Genomic DNA, 25,612 nt, shown 5'->3' with positions numbered 1-25,612 from the left:
GACACAAGTCAGCACAAAAAGTACACCCTCAGTGGCACGGGGTCGGCCGGGTGCAGAGTGCAAACAGGCGTCGGGTTTGCAATGGAGTTCAATGGGAGACCCAGGGGTCTCTTCAGCGAAGCAGGCAGGCAAAGGTGGGGGCTCCTCGGGGTAGCCACCACCTGGGCAAGGGAGAGGGCTACCTGGGGATCGCTTCTGCACTGGAGGTCGGATCCTTCAGGTCCTGGGGGCTGCGGGTGCAGTGTCTTTACCAGGCGTCGGGTTCTTCGAAGCAGGCAGTCGCGGTCAGGTGGAGCCTCTGGATTCCCTCTGCAGGCGTTGCTGGGGGGAGCAGGGGGTCAACTCTGGTTACTCACAGGGTCACAGTCGCCGGGGAGTCCTCCCTGTAGTGTTGTTTCTCCGCAGATCGAGCCGGGGGCGTCGGGTGCAGAGTGGCAAGTCTCACTCTTCCGGCAGGAAACGTGCAGTCCTTTAAAAGTTGTTTCCTTGTTGCAAAGTTGTTTCTTCTTTGGAGAAAAGCCGCTGTCCTCGGGAGTTCGTGGTCCTTTTAGATGCAGGGTAGTCCTCTGAGGCTTCAGAGGTCGCTGGACCCTGGGGACGTGTCGCTGTTGCAGTTTTTCTTGAAGTGGGGAGACAGGCCGGTAGGGCTTGGGCCAAAGCAGTTGGTGTCTCCGTCTTCTCTGCAGGGCTTTCAGGTCAGCAGTCCTCCTTCGTCTTCAGGTTGCAGGAATCTAGTTTCCTAGGTTCTGGGGAGCCCCTAAATACTGAATTTAGGGGTGTGTTTAGGTATGGGAGGGCAGTAGCCAATGGCTACTGTCGTTGAGGGTGGCTACACCTTCTTTGCCCCCTCCTCCCTGAGGGGAGGGGGGCACATCCCTATTCCTATTGGGGGAATCCTCCAAAATCAAGATGGAGGATTTCTAAAGGCAGGGGTCACCTCAGCTCAGGACACCTTAGGGGCTGTCCTGACTGGTGGGTGACGACTCCTTGTTTTTCTCATTATCTCCCCTGGACTTGCCGCCAAAAGTGGGGGCTGTGTCGAGGGGGCGGGCATCTCCACTAGCTGGAGTGCCCTGGGGCATTGTAACACGAAGCCTGAGCCTTTGTGGCTCACTGCTAGGTGTTACAGTTCCTGCAGGGGGGAGGTGTGAAGCACCTCCACCCAGAGCAGGCTTTGTTTCAGTCCTCAGAGAGCACAAAGGCTCTCACCCCAGGGGAGCAGAAACTCGTCTCTCAGCAGCAGGCTGGCAGTCAGTCCTGCACTGAACAATTGGGTCAAATACAGGGGGCATCTCTAAGATGCCACCTGTGTGCATTTTTTAATAAATCCAACACTAGCGTCAGTGTGGGTTTATTATTCTGAGAAGTTTGATACCAAACTTCCCAGTATTCGGTGTAGCCATTATGGAGCTGTGGAGTTCGTTTTTGACAAACTCCCAGACCATATACTTAATATGGCCACAACTGTACTTACAATGTCTAAGAATAGACTTAGCCCATGCAGCTATGACCTCACCTGTGGTAAAGTGCACCCTGCCTTAGGGCTGTAAGGCCTGCTACAGGGGTGACTTACCTAGGCCACAGGCAGTATTTTGTGTGCATGGCATCCTGAGGGGGATGCCATGTCGACTTTGTCTTTTTCTCCCCACCAACACACACAATCTGCAATGGCAGTGTGCATGTGTTAGGTGAGGGGTCCCTTAGGGTGGCACAACATATGCTGCAGCCCTTAGGGACCTCCCCTGGTCACAGGGCCCTTGGTACCACTGGTACCTTTTACAAGGGACTTATCTGTGTGCCAGTGGTGTGCCAATTGTGGAGACAATGGCACATTTTAGGTAGAAGAACACTGGTGCTTGGGCCTGGTTATCAGGGTCCCAGCACACTTCTCAGTCAAGTCAGCATCAGTATCAGGAAAAAAGTGGGGGGTAACTGCAACAGGAAGCCATTTCCTTACACCCATCCATCCTGCACACAGAAAATATCTCAGGTTTGTGTAAGGAAAGCACTATCAGTTCAGAGTGCTACCCTTTTGGAATACCTAGCGGTAGTCGCAGTCTACCTAAGAAGACAACATATTATACATGACTTTCCATATCTACACGATTGGCTAATAAAATCAAACAGTCATACGCAATGCCAAAATCATACCAATCATGTAATACAAACCTTGCACACACTAGGGTTATCAATAAACTACCAAAAATCACAGCTATAACCGGCACAAATACAACCGTATTTGGGTGCAATACTAAATACTCAGCAAGGGCTAGCATGTCCAAATACACAAAGGATACAAGCATTCCAAAACGTAATCGCACAAATACAAACAAATCACCAGTACACTGTCAGATTTGTCATGAAGATTTTAGGGATGATGGCATCATGTATTGCAAATGTTCCACATGCAAGACTAAACATGCGGCCCTTACAACAGTCTCTTGCACAACAATGGTCACAGGCACACGGTCAACTTCAAGATCTAGTGTTGTTAGACCGCCAAACATACATGTCCCTTCAGTTGTGGAATTCAACTAATCTAAGCAAAGGGCGGCCGTTTCGAGACCCTGTGCCTCAGACCATAATTACAACAGATGCATCAATGATTGGTTGGGGAGCTCACCTAAACAATCACAACATTCAAGGACAATGGGATGCCAAACACAAACAGCTACATATAAATCACTTAGAGTTGTTAGCTGTCTTCCTAGCACTCAAAGCTTTTCAGCCTCTTCTCACAGAGAAGAATGTTGTGATCAAAACAGACAACATGACAACCATGCATTACCTAAACAAATAGAGAGGGACACATTCGTCCCAACTCTCCCTTCTAGCACAAAAAATTGGGAAATGGGCAATCTACAACCAAATTCACCTGTTAGCACAATACATTCCAAAGATAGACAATCAATTTGCGGATATCCTCAGCAGAAATCACCAACAAACACACGAATGGGAGATTCATCCTCAAGTACTTCAAAAATACTTTCAACAATGGGGAACACCAAACATAGATCTGTTCGCCACAAGCGAAAACACGAAATACCAAAACTTCGTATCCAGGCACCCAAATCCCCTATCCAAGGGCAATGCTCTATGGATCAGTTGGTCAGGGATTTGGCTTATGCTTCCCCCCTCTCCCACTCATTCCGTTTCTAGTCAACAAGTTGCGTCAAACCTCACTCAACATGATAGCCATAGCACCAACATGGGCACGTTAACCGTGGTACACAACATTGTTAAACCTGTCAGTAGTACCACACTCCAAACTCCCAAATCGACCAGATCTGTTGACACAAAACAAAGGCCAAATCAGGCACCCGAATCCCAAGACACTCAATCTACCAATTTGGCTCCTGAGGTTATAGCGTTTGGATATTTACAACTCCCATCAGAATGTATGGAAGTTATTAAACAAGCAAGAAAACCCACCACTAGACAGTGCTATGCAAACAAATGGAAACAATTTGTATATTACTGTCAATCTAAACGTAGTGAACCTCTTACAGCATCAATACAAGACACTGTATGCTATTTACTTTAATTTAAGCATGCTCTTCCATAAAAATTGATCTTACTGCAATTTCAGCATATTTACAAAAGATACAGCACAGCTCCTTATTTAGAGTTCCTGCCATTAAAGCTTTCATGGAAGGTTTAAAACTCATCATTCCACCCAGGACACCTCCAGTTCCCTCTTGGAATCTAAACATAGTGCTTACACGATTTATGGGCCCACCATTTGAACCCATGCACTCCTGTCAAATACAATTCTTAAAATGGAAGGTTGCCTTCTTAGTGGCAATCACGTCTTAAAAAAGAGTAAGTGAAATCCAAGCCTTTACTCTTGAAGAACCGTTCTTCCAGGTGCACAAGCATAAAGTGGTACTAAGAACAAACCCCAAATTTCTACCAACAGTCGTATCACCATTTTATATTAATCAAACAGTGGAGCTGCCAGTCTTCCCACAGCCAGATTCTGTATCAGAAAGAGCTCTACATACATTAGACATCAAAAGAACTTTAATGTACCATATAGACAGAACATAACCATTCAGAAAGACTAAACAGCTGTTTGTAGCTTTCCGAAAACCACATACAGGTAACCCCATATCAAAACAAGGTTTAGCAAGATGGATTGTAAGATGCATCCAAACATGCTACGTTAAAGCTAAAAAAACAACTCTTAGTTACTCCTAAAGCACATTCTACAAGGACAAAAGGTGCTACAATGCTTTTTTTTAGGCAATATACCAATGGCTGAAATATGTAAAGCAGCTTACTTGGTCAACACCACATACATTCACTAAACACTACTGTGTAGATGTTTTATCAAGACAACAAGCCACAGTTGGCCAAGCTGTACACAGAACAACTCCTACAGGCCAACCACCGCTTTTGGGGAGATTACTGCTTTGTAGTCTATGCACAGCATGTGTATCTGCAGCTACACATGCCACCGAACGGAAAATGTCACTTACCCATTGTACATCTGTTTGTTGCATGTTCCGCTGCTGATTCACATGCGCCCTCCCTCCTTCCCGGAAGCCGTAGCCGCTTAAGTTACATTTAAATTTGTACATATGTATATATCTCTATTCCATTGCATGGACATCTCTTTCTTTACACTCTATCACTCCTACCTCACCCTCTGCGGGAAAACAATATAAGATGGAGTTGATGCCAATGCGCAGTGGAGCCGAAAAGGAGGGGTCACTCGGTCCCGTGACTCGAAAAGACTTCTTCCAAGAAAAACAACTTGTAACACTGCGAGCCCAACACTAGATGGCAGGACCTGTGCATAGCATGTGAATCTGCAGCGTAACATGCCACGAACAGATGTACACTGGGTAAGTGACATTTTCCATATAATTATGTGTATACTATTTACCTCACCCGCCTGCGGGAAAACAGTCTAGCAAAGGACTCGATGCCCATGCACAGTATCACCGTGAGGAGGAGTCACTTGATCTCATGACTAAAAAATATTCTTTGAATAAAAACTACTTGTAACACTCCGAGCCCAACACTAGATGGTGGACTTATGCAAAGCATGTGAATCTACAGCACTAAATGCCAGAAACAGATGTCTACTGTGTAAGTAACATTTCCCTTTCTTTACAAGCTTTACCCGGGTTTTTAACTGTCTGACACCCTGCAATGCATTAAAATGTAGGTAAGGCAGTGTGAGGCAATTTTAAAGCTTCTGAGATCACAGTATCATAATTCTGAAAGAGCTCCCTTATTTACAAGGTTGAGCCTACCCAGACACTGTAGGTTTCTGGGTGAGGACTCGATAATGAAGCGTGCCACTAGAAACTCCTAGTGGACGAGTGTCCTTTTTTTTTTTTTTAGATAATTTATTCCCTCCAGAAAGTGTTGGGGGAATGTGTAGAACGGTTTGATATGTGTAACTTGCCCAACCAGTGGGTTCTCGCTCTATTCATTTGGTTTGTAAAATACTTCCTCAACAGGCCTGTTGAGAGAGCAGCATTTGTCCTACAGGGCTTTTGGATTTCAGCCGAGGGAGGTACTGCTGTGGTATCTGTTCACAAGGCGACAAATCTGTAGTAAGAAGTCTCCATTAGAAAGACAAGTTGTTTACCTTTGCAAACGATCTTTCTGGTGCATAATCTTATCTAACTGCAGAGTCCTCACTGACCCTTCCACCTCCCTGCTCTATGAACTGGCCTCTTTCCATAAAAATAAAAATAAAAAGTCTCACTTTAAACACCTGCACACAAGTCGTCCATTCTGCCCATGGGCTCTGAATCTGATGCTATGGACAGCCTTAGAAAGCAACTGATGTCCACAAGCATGAGTGGTGCTAATATGCTCCACTCTACACTTCAAGAGCTGAACAACGTTGACGCGGAGTAAGGCAACGCCACCGCCCAGCGCTCGGGAGTACTGCTTTTATGTTTCCAAATCCAGTCTGACGTCTGGGGTGTTTTCACATGGTGAGGAATCTGCAGTTAGATAGAATATCCACCAGGAACATTGTTACCAAAGGTAAGTTGTTTGTTTTGTTTTGACCCTCTACTTGTGCCATTACATAACCGCCTCATCTTTCTGCTGACTCCTTCCTACACAAACGTCTTGAGGTTATACGTTAAATTATTGTTGCGTCCTTTTCTAATAGTACATAAAGTGTGAATAGTAACCTAACTCTTTCCTTGCTGTCCTGTCCCTTGTGCAGCTTGGATGTCTACGGGGGCGGTGGTGGAACTGAGGATGGTGTTTTGGAGACGGTGTTGCTACCGATGGGGCGCACCATGAGCCAGGAAGAGGTGATGCTGCTGATGACTCAGACGGTGAAGCAGGTGGAGGACACACTCACCATCAAGGCAGACATTTCCCAACATCTCCTCATTCACTGCAAGTGGAACGTGGACCTCCTGATCCAGCGCTATACAGAGGACTCTGAGTTACTGCTCATTGCTTCTGGTCTTGAGGTTCGCAACCCAGAGGCCCCCCAGACTGTCCAGCCAATGTGCCCTGTGTGCGTGAGTTTGCTTTCCCAGGACGACAGCACCCCAGCCTTGTGTTGTATGCACTTATGTTGCAAGGTAAGCTTTATTTGTGTTTCTGCAGAGGGGAAACCTGGAACCCAAGGAGTGTTGTAAAAATAAGAGTCAGAGAAGAGGGATGCTGTTTGTTTGGCAGATCCAGTGATTTTCCTAATCAGGAGGTTGAATGGAGTTGATGCTTGAATGTTTTTTTTGTTTTTATAAACATGCTTTATTGTTTTTTAGAAGATATAACAAAAAGGAATATAAAATTAAATTAAGGACAAAAACAGAAGTATAACGAGCAGAGAGCAATTACAGTTCCATATGACATTGCAAAAGATATCAAGGACAGTAGTAAATTCCAAACAGTCACCTTGTGGGGATGGAAATTTAGACCGGTGGAGGAGGGTCGCGGTCCTATTTCCAGTACGGCCATCTTGGCCAGCCTCTTATCACTTCTTATGGCAGCAAGTCTATCCATTTTCCCCATATCTTTTCAAATTTTCGGGGACTACCCCTAGATTCGTAGACCACTTTCTCATGTGTTGCGCACCAATCTACCCCTACTCTCCATTTTCGGAATGATGGGCCCTCGGGGGAGATCCAGGTTGCTGCTATATCTCTCTTGGCTATTAACAAGGCTGTGGCCACCAGAGCCCGATGAGCCTGTGTTCATCTCATGTCCTCCATCACTCCTAGTAGGACCAGTTTAGCAGATCTTTGTAATTCACAACCCAAGACTTTCCCCAGCACGTGGAGCACCAAGTCCCAGTAGGGCTGAATAATTTGACAGGACCAAACCATGTGGAAAAAAATCGTCAGGCTCGATCAAGCATCGTGGACATTGGGCAGAGGGTCGAAGGCCTGCGCGGTGTAGCCTAGCAGGAGATAATTATGCACTGTGTAGGTAGTAGAATTGCACTGTACGGAGCCTAGCCGACACCGCTAATGACCTGGGTGCCATCATGGCTTCTTTCCATTCTGTGTCTAGAGCGCCCACCCAAACCTCCCATCTAGATCTAATGAGGTTCAGATCCCCGGGAGCATTGTTGATCAGTGTTTTGTAAATTTGGGAGACACCCTTCCCCCCTAAGTTCCCCATGAGTAATTTGGCTTCTAGCGGGTTAAACTCTGACAGAGAGCCTGTTGTCGATATGTGGGTTCTTAACGCATGTCTAAGTTGGAGATATCGGAAAAATTGTGTTTGGGCTAGCTGAAAGTCCTCCCTTAAGTCTTGGAAAGATTTCATAGAATCCCCTGACCACACGTCTCCCACCAGGGAGATGCCCACCAAGTCCCACTCCACAAAACCCTCCAGAGCCGCAGTTGCACTTAGCCATTTCCCCCTCCACAATAGTGTCTGGTGGGTAACAATGGCGTTCCAGTGGGTGTATCGTAGGGCAGCACGCCATAACAGAAAAATCACCTTGGTGACCTCCCCCATTTCTCGGGGTAGGGGACTTCCATACATTATATCTAGAAGGCAAGGGAAACCGAGGAGTTCCAACTCCACCCGGTAAGCTGGGTCTCCCCATCCCCCGTTAAACCAGTCGTGTATCACGATTAGTTGGGAGGCTGGATAGTATAGGTAGGGGTCTGAAGGTGCCCAGGCCTCCATCGTATACCCCTTTTCGGCTGTGTTGGGCCGCCACTCGGTGTCTAGCACCCCTCCAGAGAAACAACCCCGTGGCGCTTTCAAGGGCTCTAAACCATAAACGGGGGATGAGTAACGGGAAGTTTTGAAAGGTGTAGAGGATCATCATCTTGTACAGAGCCACTCGGCCCATTACGTTTAGTGCCAGGGTCTGCCATTTCTGAAGGTCCGCTTTAATGCGTGACAACAGCGGAGTCAGGTTTTTGGCCCATGTCAATTCCGGCAGTAGTGACACCCAGATGCCCAGGTATTTAAAGCTTAGCCTGCGCAGTGGTATCTGCTCCTGCCAATCGAAGCAGTCTCGTGAGTGTACAAGCGGGATTAGTATGGACTTGACGGGGTTCATTTTCAGTCCAGATGCCACCTTGTAGCGATCTAGCAGCTTGATGCATCTTGGGCCTGTTACGCTGGGCTCTCCCATGTACAGCAGGACATCGTCGGCATAAAGCGCTTTTCTGTCTTCCTGGGAGTGGTTCCAATGGCAGCCGCGATATATTGGGTCGGATCTAACCATCTGGGCCAGGGGTTCAATAGCTAGGGTGAATAGAAGGAGAGACAGAGGGCAACCCTGCCGTGTGTCCCGATGAAACTCTAAGGTCGAGGACAGGGACCCATTAACTTGCACCCGGGCAGTGGGGTTGACGTATAATGCCTGAACCAAGCGACAATCTCGGGCCGAGGCCCGCACTGTCGGAGCACCAAACGGAGAAATCCCCAATCAACCAAATCAAAGGCCTTTTCGAAATCAATGAGTAAGAGGGCAAGGTCTCGGGTTAAGTGACTACGCTCGGCTAGTGCTATGTGCAATCGACAGATACAATGGCGAGTGCTGCGAGTGGCCATGATACCACATTGATCTGGGTGTATTAGTTGTGGCGGAACCCTTTTGAGACGGGAGGCGAGGATGGCCGCAAAGAGTTTAATCTCAGTGTTGATCAGTGATATCGGCCTGTAGTCTGCACGATGTGTTGGAGGGTGGGGGTGGGTCTTGGGGAGTACCACAATGGTAGCTGTTTCTAGTTCTCTGGGGAAGTCACCATTGTTATCTACTTCTGTAAAGAGGTTTAATAGGTGTGGAGTTCATTCTTCTCTAAAGGCCTTGTAGTACTCTGAGGGGAGTCCGTCGGGTCCTGGGGTTTTCCCAGTGCCCAAAGCCGAAACGGCCGCTTGGATTTCTTCTGCGTCAATGGGTTCGTCCAAGCCCCGCTGCCAATGTGTGTCTATGTGCGGAGATTGGGCCGGCCACGTCTATTGGGTCTGGGGTGGAGTTCAAGTCTCCTCCCATCATCGTGAGCCTCGGTGGCAGGTTCAGGAGGAGCTGGGAGAGGTCGTCCAATGTTTTGCGAACTAGTGTGGGGGGCGGGGGGACATAAGCGCTGACCATACTAATATTGTTCCCTTCAATTTTGCCTGTAATGGCTATGTATCGCCCGTGTTGATCCCTTCGTACCTGAATATTTGTCATGGGGAATGACCGATGAAGCAGTATGACCACCCCCCTTGAGCCACGAGTGAACCCGGCGTGGTAAACCCTATCAAATCCCCTGCGGGCCAGAAAAGGACAATTGCTTCCCAGGAGGTGAGTCTCCTGCAACAGGAGTACGTCTGGCTTATGCCTGTGTATGTAAGTAAACACAGCAGTGCGTTTAATCTTATCCAGGAGACCATTGACGTTCCATGAGATGATCTGTGTTCGGTGGCATGTGTAGCTGCAGATACACATGCTGTGCATAGTCCGCCGTCTGGTGTTGGGTCGGAGTGTTACAAGTTGTTTTTCTTCTAAGAAGTCTTTTCGAGTCACGAGACAGAGGGACTCCTCCCACTTCGGTTCCATTGCGCATGGGCGTCGACTCCATCTTAGATTGTTTTTTTTCTGCCATCGGGTTCGGACGTGTTCCTTTTCGCTCCGTGTTTCGGGTCGGAAAGTTAGTCAGAATCAACGGAAAATTCGTCGGTATTGTTTCGTTCGGTATCGGGATAGTTAGGGCAAATCGACACCGAGCCTTAAAGAGCTCCGGTAACCCTTCGGGGTATTTTCGATCCCCCGTCGGGGCCTGGTCGGCCCGACCGCGTGCAACATAGAGACTGATGGAACGGACCCCGTTCCAATTCTGTCCTAAATGCCACAGTAAATATCCTTATACAGACCAACATTTGGTCTGTAACTTGTGCCTGTCCCCCGAGCACAAGGAAGAGTCGTGTGAGGCCTGTCGCGCGTTTCGGTCGAGAAAAACGCTCAGGGACCGAAGAGCCAGGAGGTTGCAGATGGCTTCCACGCCGACAGGACAACAAGGGTTCGAGGAGGAGGAAGAAGAAGAAACTTTCTCCATCCGCGATTCGGATTCCGAAGAATTCGACGTCGACGAGCAACCAACCGTGAGTAAGACGTCGAAAGAAAGATCACACGAGAAAACAGACAAAGCCCTGGGGACGCCACTGCCAACAGGCCATGGCATAACCCATAAAGTAGGTGACCGTCCATCGGCACCGAAAAAGGGCGAGCTGGTGCCGAAGTCGTCCGACTCAGGTCGAGACACAGGCACGCAACACTCTCGGGACCGAGAGAGTGGTGCAGAAAAGGCTCGACACAGAGATAGCGGCACCGAAGCTACTCGACACAGAGATAGCGGCACCGAAGCTGCTCAGCACAGAGATAGCGGCACTGAAGATGGTCGGCACCGAGAGGCCAAGACACCGAAAAAGAGAAAGATCTCGTCGGAGCCGAAAACAACTAAAGACACGGTTTTGGTGCCAAAACACCCGGCAACCGAACCAAAAACCAGTTCCTACTCAGAGGAACAATCACTTTCCTCCCAACTAAAAAGACACAGATTTGAGGAGGAATTACAAACTACAGAGGTAGATCACACGCAACAGCAGATCTTTATCCAAAGGGGTACAGGGAAAATTAGCACTCTTCCCCCAATCAGAAGGAAAAGGAAGCTTGACTTCCAGCAACAAGACAAGCCACCACCAGCAAAGGTGGTAAAGAGGGCAACTCCACCACCCTCTCCACCCCAGTCAACTCATGTATCACCGGCACAGACTCCACCACCATCACCAGCTCATACCACCATGAGCCAGGATGATCAGGGAGCATGGGACCTCTATGATGCTCCAGTATCGGACAATAGCCCAGAGTCGTACCCAACTAAACCCTCACCACCTGAGGACAGTACAGCATATGCACACGTGGTAGCTAGGGCAGCCGAATTTCATAATGTATCTCTACATTCGGAGCCTATTGAGGATGACTTCCTCTTTAACACCCTGTCCTACACCCACAGCCATTATCAAAGCCTTCCCATGCTCCCGGGAATGCTAAGGCACGCTAAACAGATTTTCAAGGAGCCTGTTAAAAGCAGAGCAATAACTCCAAGGGTGGAGAAAAAATACAAGGCACCGCCCACAGACCCTGCTTTTATTACATCACAACTGACACCAGATTCAGTAGTCGTAGGAGCAGCTCGTAAAAGAGCCAACTCGCAGACATCAGGCGAAGCACCACCTCCGGACAAGGAGAGCCGCAAGTTTGATGCAGCTGGGAAAAGGGTTGCGGCACAAGCTGCAAATCAGTGGCGCATCGCCAACTCGCAAGCACTCCTAGCGCGATACGACAGGGCCCATTGGGACGAGATTCAACATCTCATCGAGCACCTCCCCAAAGAATTCCAGAAACGAGCGAAACAAGTGGTTGAAGAGGGGCAAAATATCTCCAACAACCAAATACGTTCTTCTATGGATGCAGCAGATACAGCTGCAAGAACAATAAATACTGCTGTGACAATAAGGAGGCACGCATGGCTGCGCACATCTGGCTTCAAACCTGAGATACAACAGGCTGTGCTCAATATGCCATTCAATGAACAGCAATTGTTTGGCCCAGAAGTGGACACTGCAATTGAAAAATTGAAGAAGGACACTGACACAGCCAAAGCCATGGTCGCACTCTATTCCCCGCAGGGCAGAGGCACATTTGGCACATTTCGCAAAACAACTTTCAGAGGAGGGTTTCGAGGTCAAGCCACAGAAGCCAGCACCTCACAAACAAGACCACCTACCTACCAGGGACAATATCAAAGGGGTGGCTTTCGAGGCCAATACAGAGGGGGCCAATTCCCAAGAAACCGGGGAAAGTTTCAGGGTCCCAAAACCCCTCAAAATAAACAGTGACTCACAAGTCACACAACCCCTTCACACAACACCAGTGGGGGGGGAGACTAATCCAGTTCCACAAATCATGGGAGGAAATAACAACAGACACTTGGGTCTTAGCAATTATCCAACATGGTTATTGCATAGAATTTCTCCAACTCCCTCCAAACGTCCCACCGAAAACACACAATATGTCAAAACAGCATATAGACCTTCTAGGACTAGAAGTTCAAGCATTACTGCAAAAAGACGCAATAGAATTAGTACCAAAAACACACAAGAACACAGGAGTTTACTCACTGTACAATATTGGATCTCAGAACACTAAACACCTACATCAAATCAGACCACTTTCACATGGTCACGTTACAAGACGTAATACCACTACTGAAACAGCAAGACTACATGACAACGTTAGATCTAATAGACGCGTATTTCCATATACTGATACATCCCTCGCACAGGAAATACCTAAGGTTCGTATTCAAAGGAATACATTACCAATTCGAAGTGTTGCCATTCGGAATAACAACAGCACCAAGAGTCTTTACAAAATGTCTAGCAGTAGTAGCTGCACATATCAGGAGGCAGCAAATACACATGTTCCCGTACCTAGACGATTGGTTAATCAAAACCAACTCGCTAACAAAGTGTTTACACCACACAGATTATGTTATACAAACCCTTTACAAACTGGGTGTAGGAAGTTGGCTCTGTATGTGCTATTTCAAAGTAAGGAATAGCATGCACAGAGTCCAAGGGTTCCCCTTAGAGGTAAAATAGTGGTAAAAATAGATAATACTAATGCTCTATTTTGTGGTAGTGTGGTCGAGCAGTAGGCTTATCCAAGGAGTAGTGTTAAGCATTTGTTGTACATACACATAGACAATAAATGAGGTACACACACTCAGAGACAAATCCAGCCAATAGGTTTTGTATAGAAAAATATATGTTCGATGGCATCTGTCGCTGTAGATACACATGGTATGCATGAGCTCGCCATCTGGTGTTGGGTCGGAGTGTTACAAGTTGTTTTTCTTCGAAGAAGTGTTTTCGAGTCACGGGACCGAGTGACTCCACCTTCTGTGCTCATTGCGCATGGGCGTCGACTCCATCTTCGATTGTTTTCTTTCCGCCATCGGGTTCGGACGTGTTCCTGTCGCTCCGAGTTTCGGAACGGAAAGATAGCTGAAGACGGAAGATTTTCGACGGTATCGTTGCGATCCGGTTAGAGATAGACACATACGACGACGCGTTGAACATCGGAGCGCTTCGGTGCCCTTCGGGGTAGATTTCGGCACCCCGTCGGGGCCTAGTCGGCCCGACCGCGTGGAGGACAACGCCGATGGAACGGACCCCGTTTCGATTCTGCCCCGAATGCCACAACAAATATCCTTATACGGACCTACACTCGGTCTGTAATCTGTGCCTGTCACCCGAGCACAGCGAAGAATCCTGTGAGGCCTGTCGGGCGTTCCGGTCCCGAAAAACTCTGCGCGACCGTCGAGCGAGAAGACTGCAGATGGCGTCCACGCCAAAAGAGCGTCGACAGTTCGAGACAGAAGAGGAACAGGAGGAATCCTTTTCCATCCAGGATTCAGACTCCGACGAGCTACACTCTACAAGAACTGTGAGTAAGACGTCGAGATCAAACCTTAAAAAAGGAAAGAAGGCCCAGGGGACGCCACTGCCAACCGGCCATGGCTCCACCCAAATTCTCGGTGACCAACAATCGGCACCGAAAAAGGCCCATTCAGTGTCGAGATCGTCCGACTCCGGTCGAGACACCGGCACGCAGCCTCCTCGAGACCGAGAGACTGCTAAACAGAAGCATCGACACCGAGAGTTCGGTGTCGACACGGATCGACGCCGAGACAGTGGCGCCGAAGACCATAGAGGCCCAGAATTTTCGGCACAGAAAAAGAGGAAGGTTACCTCGGAGCCGAAAAAACAATCGACAGGGTTTTCGGAGCCGAAAAAAGCGACATCAGACCCTGTTTCTGGCTCCTACACTGAAGAGCATTCTATGTCTTCTCAAATGAAGAAACATAGATTTGAACAAGAACTGCAATCCACTGACGTGGATCACACGCAAAAGCGTATCTTTATTCAGCAGGGGACTGGGAAGATCAGTACCCTTCCACCTGTCAAACGAAAGAGAACGCTTCAGTTTACTCCTCAGCAACAAACAGCACAAAAGGTAACACCTCCTCCCTCGCCTCCACCTGTAACTCCGGCTTCGCCAACTTACACCCCGTCACATTCGCCAGCTCACACCGCCATGAGCCACGATGACCAAGATCAGGATGCGTGGGACTTGTACGACGCACCAGTGTCTGATAACAGCCCAGACACATACCCAACTAGGCCATCACCACCGGAAGACAGCACAGCCTACTCACAAGTGGTGGCTAGAGCAGCACTATTCCATAATGTGGAACTACACTCGGAACAAGTAGAGGATGATTTTTTATTTAACACCCTCTCCTCAACCCACAGCTCCTACCAAAGCCTGCCGATGCTCCCAGGCATGCTACGCCATGCAAAGGACATTTTCAAGGAGCCAGTTAAAAGTAGGGCAGTTACGCCTAGGGTGGACAAAAAGTATAAGGCGCCTCCTACGGACCCTGTATTCATCACCTCTCAGCTGCCACCAGACTCTGTGGTGGTAGGGGCTGCCAGAAAACGGGCAAACTCACACACTTCTGGGGATGCACCTCCCCCAGATAAAGAAAGTAGGAAGTTCGATGCAGCCGGGAAGAGGGTTGCTGTCCAAGCAGCAAACCAGTGGCGCATCGCAAATTCACAAGCGCTGCTAGCGCGATACGACAGAGCCCACTGGGATGAGATGCAGCATCTCATTGAACATCTCCCAAAAGATCTGCAAAAAAGAGCAAAACAGGTTGTTGAGGAGGGTCAAAACATTTCCAACAATCAAATACGCTCCTCCATGGATGCAGCAGACACGGCCGCAAGAACCATTAATACGTCGGTTACCATCCGTAGGCACGCATGGCTCAGAACGTCTGGATTCAAGCCAGAAATTCAGCAGGCAGTGCTTAACATGCCAGTAAACGAGAAACTTCTGTTCGGTCCGGAGGTCGACACAGCCATAGAAAAGCTCAAGAAAGACACTGACACTGCCAAGGCCATGGGCGCACTCTACTCCCCGCAGAGCAGAGGATCTTATAACACCTTCCGCAAAACACCTTTTAGAGGAGGGTTTCGGGGTCAGGCCACACAAGCTAGCACCTCACAGTCCGCACCGCCCACCTACCAGAGACAGTACAGGGGAGGTTTTCGGGGCCAGTATAGAGGGGGGCAATTTCCTAGGAATAGAGGAAGATTTCAAAGCCCCAAAACCACTACCAACAAGCAGTGACTCACACGTCACTCACCCCTCCCACACAACACCAGTGGGGGGGAGGATACATCAATATTACGAAGCATGGGACAAAATAACTACAGACACATGGGTCCTAGCAATTATCCAACATGGTTATTGCATAGAATTCATGCAATTCCCTCCAGACATACCACCAAAATCACAAAATTTATCAAAATACCATTCACAGCTTCTAGAGATAGAAGTTCAAGCACTACTGCAAAAAAATGCAATAGAATTAGTACCAAGCACACAAATAAACACAGGAGTTTATTCACTGTACTTCTTGATACCAAAAAAGGACGAAACACTGAGACCAATTCTAGACCTCAGGGTAGTAAACACATTCATCAAATCAGACCACTTTCACATGGTCACACTACAAGAAGTGTTACCATTGCTCAGAAAACACGACTACATGACAACCCTAGACCTCAAGGACGCATATTTCCATATACCAATACATCAATCACACAGGAAATATCTAAGGTTTGTATTCAAAGGAATACATTACCAATTCAAAGTATTGCCTTTTGGTTTAACAACCGCTCCAAGAGTATTCACAAAATGCCTAGCAGTAGTCGCTGCACACATCAGAAGGCAGCAAATACATGTGTTCCCGTATCTAGACGACTGGCTAATCAAAACCAGTTCGCTCACACAATGCTCAAACCACACAAATCAAGTCATACAAACCCTCTACAATCTAGGGTTCACCGTCAACTTTGCAAAATCAAACATTCTGCCAAGCAAAGTACAGCAATATCTAGGAGCCATAATAGACACGACAAAAGGAGTAGCAACGCCAACTCCACAAAGGATCCACAATTTCAACAGGGTCATTCAACACGTCTCCAAACCAAACAATACAAGCAAGAACAATACTACAGCTCCTAGGCATGATGTCCTCATGCATAGCCATTGTCCCAAACGCAAGACTGCACATGAGGCCCTTACAACAGTGCCTAGCCTCACAGTGGTCTCAAGCACAGGGTCACCTTCTAGATCTGGTGTTGCTAGACCGCCAAACTTACCTATCGCTTCTATGGTGGAACAGTATAAATTTAAACAGAGGGCGGCCTTTCCAAGACCCAGTGCCACAGTACGTAATAACAACAGATGCTTCCATGACAGGGTGGGGAGCACATCTCAATCAACACAACATAAGAGGACAATGGAACATACATCAAACAAAACTGCATATAAATCATCTAGAATTATTAGCAGTTTTTCAAGCACTAAAAGCTTTCCAACCAATCATAACCCACAAATACATCCTTGTCAAAACAGACAACATGACAACGATGTATTATCTAAACAAACAAGGAGGAACACATTCAACGCAGTTAAGCTTGTTAGCTCAAAAAATATGGAAGTGGGCAATCCACCATCAAATTGGTCTAATAGCACAGTTTATTCCGGGGATCCAGAATCAGCTGGCAGACAATCTCTCTCGAGATCACCAGCAAGTCCACGAATGGGAAATCCACCCACAAATTCTGAACACCTACTTCACACTCTGGGGAACACCACAAATAGACTTATTTGCAACAAAAGAGAACGCAAAATGCCAAAACTTCGCGTCCAGATACCCACACAACCAATCCCAAGGCAATGCCCTATGGATGAACTGGTCAGGAATATTTGCTTACGCTTTTCCTCCTCTCCCTCTCCTTCCTTACCTAGTAAACAAATTGAGTCAAAACAAACTCAAACTCATTTTAATAGCACCAACGTGGGCAAGACAACCCTGGTACACAACACTGCTAGATCTGTCTGTAGTACCACACATCAAACTGCCCAACAAACCAGATCTGTTAACGCAACACAACCAACAGATCAGACACCCGGACCCAGCATCGCTGAATCTAGCAATCTGGCTCCTGAAATCCTAGAATTCGGACACTTACAACTTAGCCAAGAGTGTATGGAAGTCATAAAGCAGGCCAGAAGGCCATCCACTAGACACTGCTACGCAAGTAAGTGGAAAAGATTTGTTTGGTACTGCCATCATAATCAGATACAACCACTAGAGGCAACTCCAAAACATATAGTAAATTACTTGCTCCATTTACAAAAAGCAAAGCTAGCCTTCTCTTCTATTAAAATACACCTTGCAGCCATATCTGCATACCTGCAAACTACATATTCAACTTCCTTGTATAGGATACCAGTTATCAAAGCATTCATAGAAGGGCTTAAAAGAATTATACCACCAAGAACACCACCTGTTCCTTCATGGAACCTAAACGTGGTTCTAACAAGACTCATGGGCCCACCTTTCGAACCCATGCACTCTTGCGGAATACAATTCCTCACCTGGAAAGTTGCCTTTCTCATCGCCATTACATCTCTAAGAAGAGTAAGTGAAATTCAAGCGTTCACAACACAAGAGCCTTTTATACAAATACATAAAAATAAGGTCGTCCTACGACCTAATCCAAAATTTTTACCAAAAGTTATTTCTCCATTCCATCTAAATCAAACGGTAGAACTACCAGTATTCTTCCCACAGCCAGATTCTGTGGCTGAAAGAGCACTACATACATTAGATGTCAAAAGAGCATTAATGTACTACATTGACAGAACGAAGAACATCAGAAAAACTAAACAGCTATTTATTGCATTCCAAAAACCTCATGCAGGTAACCCAATATCAAAACAAGGTATAGCCAGATGGATAGTTAAATGCATCCAAATCTGCTACCTTAAAGCAAAAAGACAACTGCCCATTACTCCCAGGGCACATTCAACAAGGAAAAAAGGTGCTTCAATGGCCTTTTTAGGAAACATCCCAATGCAAGAAATATGTAAGGCAGCCACTTGGTCTACGCCTCACACATTCACCAAACACTACTGTATAGATGTGCTATCCGCACAACAAGCTACAGTAGGTCAAGCTGTATTAAGAACTCTATTTCAGACAACTTCTACTCCTACAGGCTAAACCACCGCTTATGGGGAACTAACTGCTTACTAGTCTATGCATACCATGTGTATCTACAGCGACAGATGCCATCGAACTGAAAATGTCACTTACCCAGTGTACATCTGTTCGTGGCATCAGTCGCTGAGATTCACATGGACCCACCCACCTCCCCGGAAGCCTGTAGCAGTTCAGAAGTTACCTTCAATTTTGTACATTTGTATATATATTACTTAATCCTTTAATAGGTACATACTTACATTTTTCATTGCGCGGGCACTATTACTATAGTACAACTCCTACCTCACCCTCTGCGGGGAAAACAATCGAAGATGGAGTCGACGCCCATGCGCAATGAGCACAGAAGGTGGAGTCACTCGGTCCCGTGACTCGAAAACACTTCTTCGAAGAAAAACAACTTGTAACACTCCGACCCAACACCAGATGGCGAGCTCATGCATACCATGTGAATCTCAGCGACTGATGCCACGAACAGATGTACACTGGGTAAGTGACATTTTCATTTCTTAGTTTATTTTAAGAACCACAGGTTCAAATTTAACATGTAATATCTTGTTTGAAAGGTATTGCAGGTAAGTACATTAGGAACTTTGAATCATTTCAATTGCATGTATACTTTTCAAGTTATTCACATATAGCTATTTCAAAAGTGGACACTTAGTGCAATTTTCACAGTTCCTGGGGGAGGTAAGTTTTTGTTAGTTTTACCAGGTAAGTAAGACACTTACAGGGTTCAGTTCTTGATCCAAGGTAGCCCACCGTTGGGGGTTCAGAGCAACACCAAAGTTACCACACCAGCAGCTCAGGGCCAGTCAGGTGCAGAGTTCAAAGTGGTGCCCAAAACGCATAGGCTAGAATGGAGAGAAGGGGGTGCCCCGGTTCCGGTCTGCTTGCAGGTAAGTACCCGCGTCTTCGGAGGGCAGACCAGGGGGGTTTTGTAGGGCACCGGGGGGGACACAAGCCCACACAGAAATTTCACCCTCAGCGGCGCGGGGGCGGCCGGGTGCAGTGTGTAAACAAGCGTCGGGTTTGCAATGTTAGTCAATGAGGGATCAAGGGATCTCTTCAGCGCTGCAGGCAGGCAAGGGGGGGCTTCCTCGGGGAAACCTCCACTTGGGCAAGGGGGAGGGACTCCTGGGGGTCACTTCTGCCGTGAAAGTCCGGTCCTTCAGGTCCTGGGGGCTGCGGGTGCAGGGTCTTTTCCAGGCGTCGGGACTTAGGTTTCAGAGAGTCGCGGTCAGGGGAAGCCTCGGGATTCCCTCTGCAGGCGGCGCTGTGGGGGCTCAGGGGGGACAGGTTTTGGTACTCACAGTCGTAGAGTAGTCCGGGGGTCCTCCCTGAGGTGTTGGTTCTCCACCAGCCGAGTCGGGGTCGCCGGGTGCAGTGTTGCAAGTCTCACGCTTCTTGCGGGGAGATTGCAGGGTTCTTTAAAGCTGCTTCTTGAAACAAAGTCGCAGTCTTTTTGGAGCAGGTCCGCTGTCCTCAGGAGTTTCTTGTCGTCGTCGAAGCAGGGCAGTCCTCAGAGGATTCAGAGGTCGCTGGTCCCTTGGGAAGGCGTCGCTGGAGCAGAGTTCTTTGGAAGGCAGGAGACAGGCCGGTGAGTTTCTGGAGCCAAGGCAGTTGTTGTCTTCTGGTCTTCCTCTGCAGGGGTTTTCAGCTAGGCAGTCCTTCTTCTTGTTGTTGCAGGAATCTAATTTTCTAGGGTTCAGGGTAGCCCTTAAATACTAAATTTAAGGGCGTGTTTAGGTCTGGGGGGTTAGTAGCCAATGGCTACTAGCCCTGAGGGTGGGTACACCCTCTTTGTGCCTCCTCCCAAGGGGAGGGGGTCACAATCCTAACCCTATTGGGGGAATCCTCCATCTGCAAGATGGAGGATTTCTAAAAGTTAGTCACCTCAGCTCAGGACACCTTAGGGGCTGTCCTGACTGGCCAGTGACTCCTCCTTGTTGCTTTCTTTGTTCCCTCCAGCCTTGCCGCCAAAAGTGGGGGCCGTGGCCGGAGGGGGCGGGCAACTCCACTAAGCTGGAGTGCCCTGCTGGGCTGTGACAAAGGGGTGAGCCTTTGAGGCTCACCGCCAGGTGTCACAGCTCCTGCCTGGGGGAGGTGTTAGCATCTCCACCCAGTGCAGGCTTTGTTACTGGCCTCAGAGTGACAAAGGCACTCTCCCCATGGGGCCAGCAACATGTCTCTAGTGTGGCAGGCTGCTGGAACTAGTCAGCCTACACAGACAGTCGGTTAAGTTTCAGGGGGCACCTCTAAGGTGCCCTCTGGGGTGTATTTTGCAATAAAATGTACACTGGCATCAGTGTGCATTTATTGTGCTGAGAAGTTTGATACCAAACTTCCCAGTTTTCAGTGTAGCCATTATGGTGCTGTGGAGGTCGTGTTTGACAAACTCCCAGACCATATACTCTTATGGCTACCCTGCACTTACAATGTCTAAGGTTTTGTTTAGACATTGTAGGGGTACCATGCTCATGCACTGGTACCCTCACCTATGGTATAGTGCACCCTGCCTTAGGGCTGTAAGGCCTGCTAGAGGGGTGTCTTACCTATACTGCATAGGCAGTGAGAGGCTGGCATGGCACCCTGAGGGGAGTGCCATGTCGACTTACTCGTTTTGTCCTCACTAGCACACGCAAGCTGGCAAGCAGTGTGTCTGTGCTGAGTGAGAGGTCTCCAGGGTGGCATAAGACATGCTGCAGCCCTTAGAGACCTTCCTTGGCATCAGGGCCCTTGGTACTAGAAGTACCAGTTACAAGGGACTTATCTGGATGCCAGGGTCTGCCAATTGTGGATACAAAAGTACAGGTTAGGGAAAGAACACTGGTGCTGGGGCCTGGTTAGCAGGCCTCAGCACACTTTCAATTGTAAACATAGCATCAGCAAAGGCAAAAAGTCAGGGGGCAACCATGCCAAGGAGGCATTTCCTTACACTGGGTTTCTCCATCAACTATGCAAAGTCACACCTTTTGCCGTGTCAAACACAGCAATACTTAGGAGCGACAATCAACACAACAAAAGGGATAGCCACTCCAAGTCCACAAAGGGTTCAAAATTTTCACAAGGTGATACAAGCTATGTATCCAACACAAAAGATACACGCAAAGATGGTATTAAAACTCCTAGGCATGATGTCCTCATGCATAGCCATTGTCCCAAACGCAAGATTGCACATGCGGCCCTTACAACAGTGCCTAGCATCACAATGGTCACATGCACAGGGTCAACTTCTAGATCTGGTGTTGATAGACCGCCAAACATACATCTCGCTTCTATGGTGGAACAGTACAAATTTAAACAAAGGGCGGCCTTTCCAAGACCCAGTGCCACAATACGTGATAACAACAGATGCTTCCATGACAGGGTGGGGAGCACACCTCAATCAACACAGCATCCAAGGACAATGGGACGTACATCAAAGAAAGTTTCATATAAATCACCTAGAATTGTTAGCAGTATTTCTAGCGTTGAAAGCATTCCAACCAATGATAACCCACAAATACATTCTTGTCAAAACAGACAACATGACGACAATGTATTATTTAAACAAACGGGGGAACACACTCGACACAGTTGTGTCTCCTAACACAAAAAATATGGCATTGGGCAATTCACAACCATATTCGCCTAATAGCACAGTTTATTCCAGGGATCCAGAACCAGCTAGCAGACAATCTCTCGGGATCACCAACAGGTCCACGAATGGGAAATTCACCCCCAAATCCTGAACACTTACTTCCAAATTTGGGGAACACCTCAAATAGATCTATTTGCAACAAAAGAAAACGCAAAATGCCAAAACTTCGCATCCAGGTACCCACACCGGCAATCTCAAGGCAATGCTCTATGGATGAATTGGTCAGGGATATTTGTGTACGCTTTTCCCCCTCTCCCTCTCCTTCCATATCTAGTAAACAGATTGAGTCAAAACAAACTCAAACTCATACTAATAGCACCAACATGGGCAAGACAACCTTGGTATACCACACTACTAGACCGGTCAGTAGTACCTCATGTCAAACTACCCAACAGGCCAGATCTGTTAACACAACACAAACAACAGATCAGGCATCCAAACCCAGCATCGCTGAATCTAGCAATTTGGCTCCTGAAATCCTAGAATTTGGACACTTGAACCTCACACAAGAGTGTATGGAGGTCATAAAACAAGCTAGAAGGCCATCCACTAGACACTGCTATGCAAGTAAATGGAAAAGATTTGTTTGTTACTGCCATAATAATCAAGTCCAACCATTGCATGCATCTCCAAAAGATGTAGTAGGATATTTACTACATCTACAAAAATCAAATCTAGCTTTCTCTTCCATAAAAATGCATCTCGCAGCAATATCTGCTTACCTGCAGATTACTCATTCAACTTCCCTATTTAGAATACCTGTCATTAAAGCATTTATGGAGGGCCTAAAGAGAATTATACCACCAAGGACACCACCTGTTCCTTCATGGAACCTCAACATTGTCTTGACAAGGCTCATGGGTCCACCTTTCGAACCCATGCATTCTTGTGAAATGCAATACTTAACGTGGAAAGTTGCATTTCTCATTGCCATCACATCTCTAAGAAGAGTAAGTGAAATACAGGCGTTTACCATACAAGAACCATTTATTCAAATACGCAAAAATAAGGTCGTTCTAAGAACAAATCCAAAATTCTTACCAAAGGTTATCTCACCTTTCCACTTAAACCAAACAGTGGAATTACCAGTGTTCTTCCCACAGCCAAATTCAATAGCTGAAAGAGAACTACATACATTAGACATCAAGAGAGCGCTAATGTACTACATTGACAGGACAAAAGAAATTAGGAAAACAAAACAACTATTTATTGCCTTCCAAAAACCTTATACAGGAAATCCAATTTCAAAACAAGGTATCGCCAGATGGATAGTAAAGTGCATCCAAACCTGCTATCTTAAAGCAAAGAGAGAGCTGCCTATTACACCAAAGGCACACTCAACCGGAAAGAAAGGTGCTACTATGGCCTTTCTAGGAAATATTCCAATGACCGAAATATGTAAGGCAGCAACATGGTCTACGCCTCATACATTTACTAAACACTACTGTGTAGATGTGTTATCTGCACAACAGGCCACAGTAGGTCAAGCCGTACTAAGAACTTTATTTCAAACTACTTCAACTCCTACAGGCTGAACCACCGCTTTTGGGGAGATAACTGCTTACTAGTCTATGCACAGCATGTGTATCTGCAGCTACACATGCCACCGAACTGAAAATGTCACTTACCCAGTGTACATCTGTTCGTGGCATTAGTCGCTGCAGATTCACATGCGCCCACCCTCCTCCCCGGGAGCCTGTAGCCGTTTAGAAGTAGATCTTGAACATTTGTACATTTGTAAATATATTACTTTAAACCTTCATTTTGTACATACGTATTTATTCCATTGCATGGGCACTATTATTAGCATACACAACTCCTACCTCACCCTCTGCGGGGAAAACAATCTAAGATGGAGTCGACGCCCATGCGCAATGGAACCGGAGTGGGAGGAGTCCCTCGGTCTCGTGACTCGAAAAGACTTCTTCGAAGAAAAACAACTTGTAACACTCCGACCCAACACCAGACGGCAGACTATGCACAACATGTGAATCTGCAGCGACTAATGCCACGAACAGATGTACACTGGGTAAGTGACATTTTCAATTTGGTTCATGGGGGGTAAATATGTAAGAGGTGCTCGTCATGGCTGCCTGGGCTTCTTTTTATTGGACCCTGGAATATTGGAGAGCCCTCGTCCGGTCTTTGACTCTGCGGGGTATGTGCTTTCCCAAAATCTGTGGAATCCCTGTATTTCCTGCTCTGTCTGCTAGATCTAAAAATTAAACATTGTGGTGACCTAGCGGTACCAGTGGCCTTTGGAACCCGGCCTGAACTCCCTTGCGCCCCAACTCCCACCCCACCCCATACTTCCCCCCCCCCCCGAAGCATCTGTTGCCCATATAATTACCTCCCTTCTAGAACTGGTGAGGTGAACTATAAACTAATAAGGTAGCGGTAACGGTGGTGATGGTGATGGATCCCTCCATATTCCGGATTAAGTCTAGAATTACGGTGAATATCGCTAAGTTTGCCTTGACATATATCCCGTTGATCCATTAATAACCTCTCATCCGGTGGTCTTTGGCGCCAGCGGTATTACCGCACCGGGCTGCGTGACAAGTCTGTATCCTCCAGGGGTCCGGATTGGATCTGTCCCCCACCCGGCATGATGGGCCGTCCTCTGGGGTCCCAGGGCCTCGGTCCGGGCACCGGCTTTGTGGTCCCGCCCAGAGGGCTCCGGAAGGTGACCGTGAAGGGGATCCGATCGGCGCGCACACTGCCGAGAACGTGTGCGATGGCATTGGTCGGGCTGCCGCTCCCCCGGCCGATTTGGCCGCGGACCCTGAAGGGGTCTGGCATTGTCTTTGCAGAGGCCCAGTGGGATCTCTTCTGTCAACCAGGTCCAAGCCGTGGCCGGGTGGTCGAAGAATTGGGTTTGGTTTTTGTAGACCACACGGAGTCGCGCTGGGAATAGAAGTCGGTATTGGATGTCCATGGCCTTAAATTTTTGTTTCACCTCAGTGAAGGAGCGGCGTTGCTGTTGAACCTCTTGTGTGTAGTCCGGGAAAAGAAGGATTTTTACTCCATTGCAAAGGAGGTATGTAGGAAGTTGGCTCTGTATGTACTATTTCAAAGTAAGAAATAGCATGCACAGAGTCCAATGGTTCCCCTTAAAGGTAAGATAGTGGCAAAAAGAGATAATTCTAATGCTTTATTTTGTGGTAGTGGGTCGAGCAGTAGGCTTATCAGAGGGTAGTGTTACGCATTTGTTGTATACACACAGGCAATAAATGAGGAACACACACTCAAAGACAATTCCAGGCCAATAGGTTTTTATATAGAAAAATATATTTTCTTAGTTTATTTTAACAACCAC

General features: G+C 47.4%; 1 protein-coding gene across 1 annotated transcript in view; it reads left to right on the top strand.

Moving 5' to 3' along the window:
• Positions 1 to 25,612, top strand: part of CUL9 (cullin 9) — a 576,404-nt gene that overhangs the window by 379,112 nt on the left and 171,680 nt on the right. The window contains exon 32 of the mRNA XM_069236395.1: positions 6,200 to 6,569. Coding sequence (XP_069092496.1) covers positions 6,200 to 6,569 — 370 coding nt within the window. The remainder of the gene's footprint in view (positions 1 to 6,199; positions 6,570 to 25,612) is intronic.

The sequence above is a fragment of the Pleurodeles waltl genome, chromosome 5, assembly GCF_031143425.1.
Source record: "Pleurodeles waltl isolate 20211129_DDA chromosome 5, aPleWal1.hap1.20221129, whole genome shotgun sequence".
Lineage (NCBI taxonomy): Eukaryota > Metazoa > Chordata > Amphibia > Caudata > Salamandridae > Pleurodeles > Pleurodeles waltl.
This window is presented reverse-complemented; position numbering and strand designations above follow the sequence as displayed.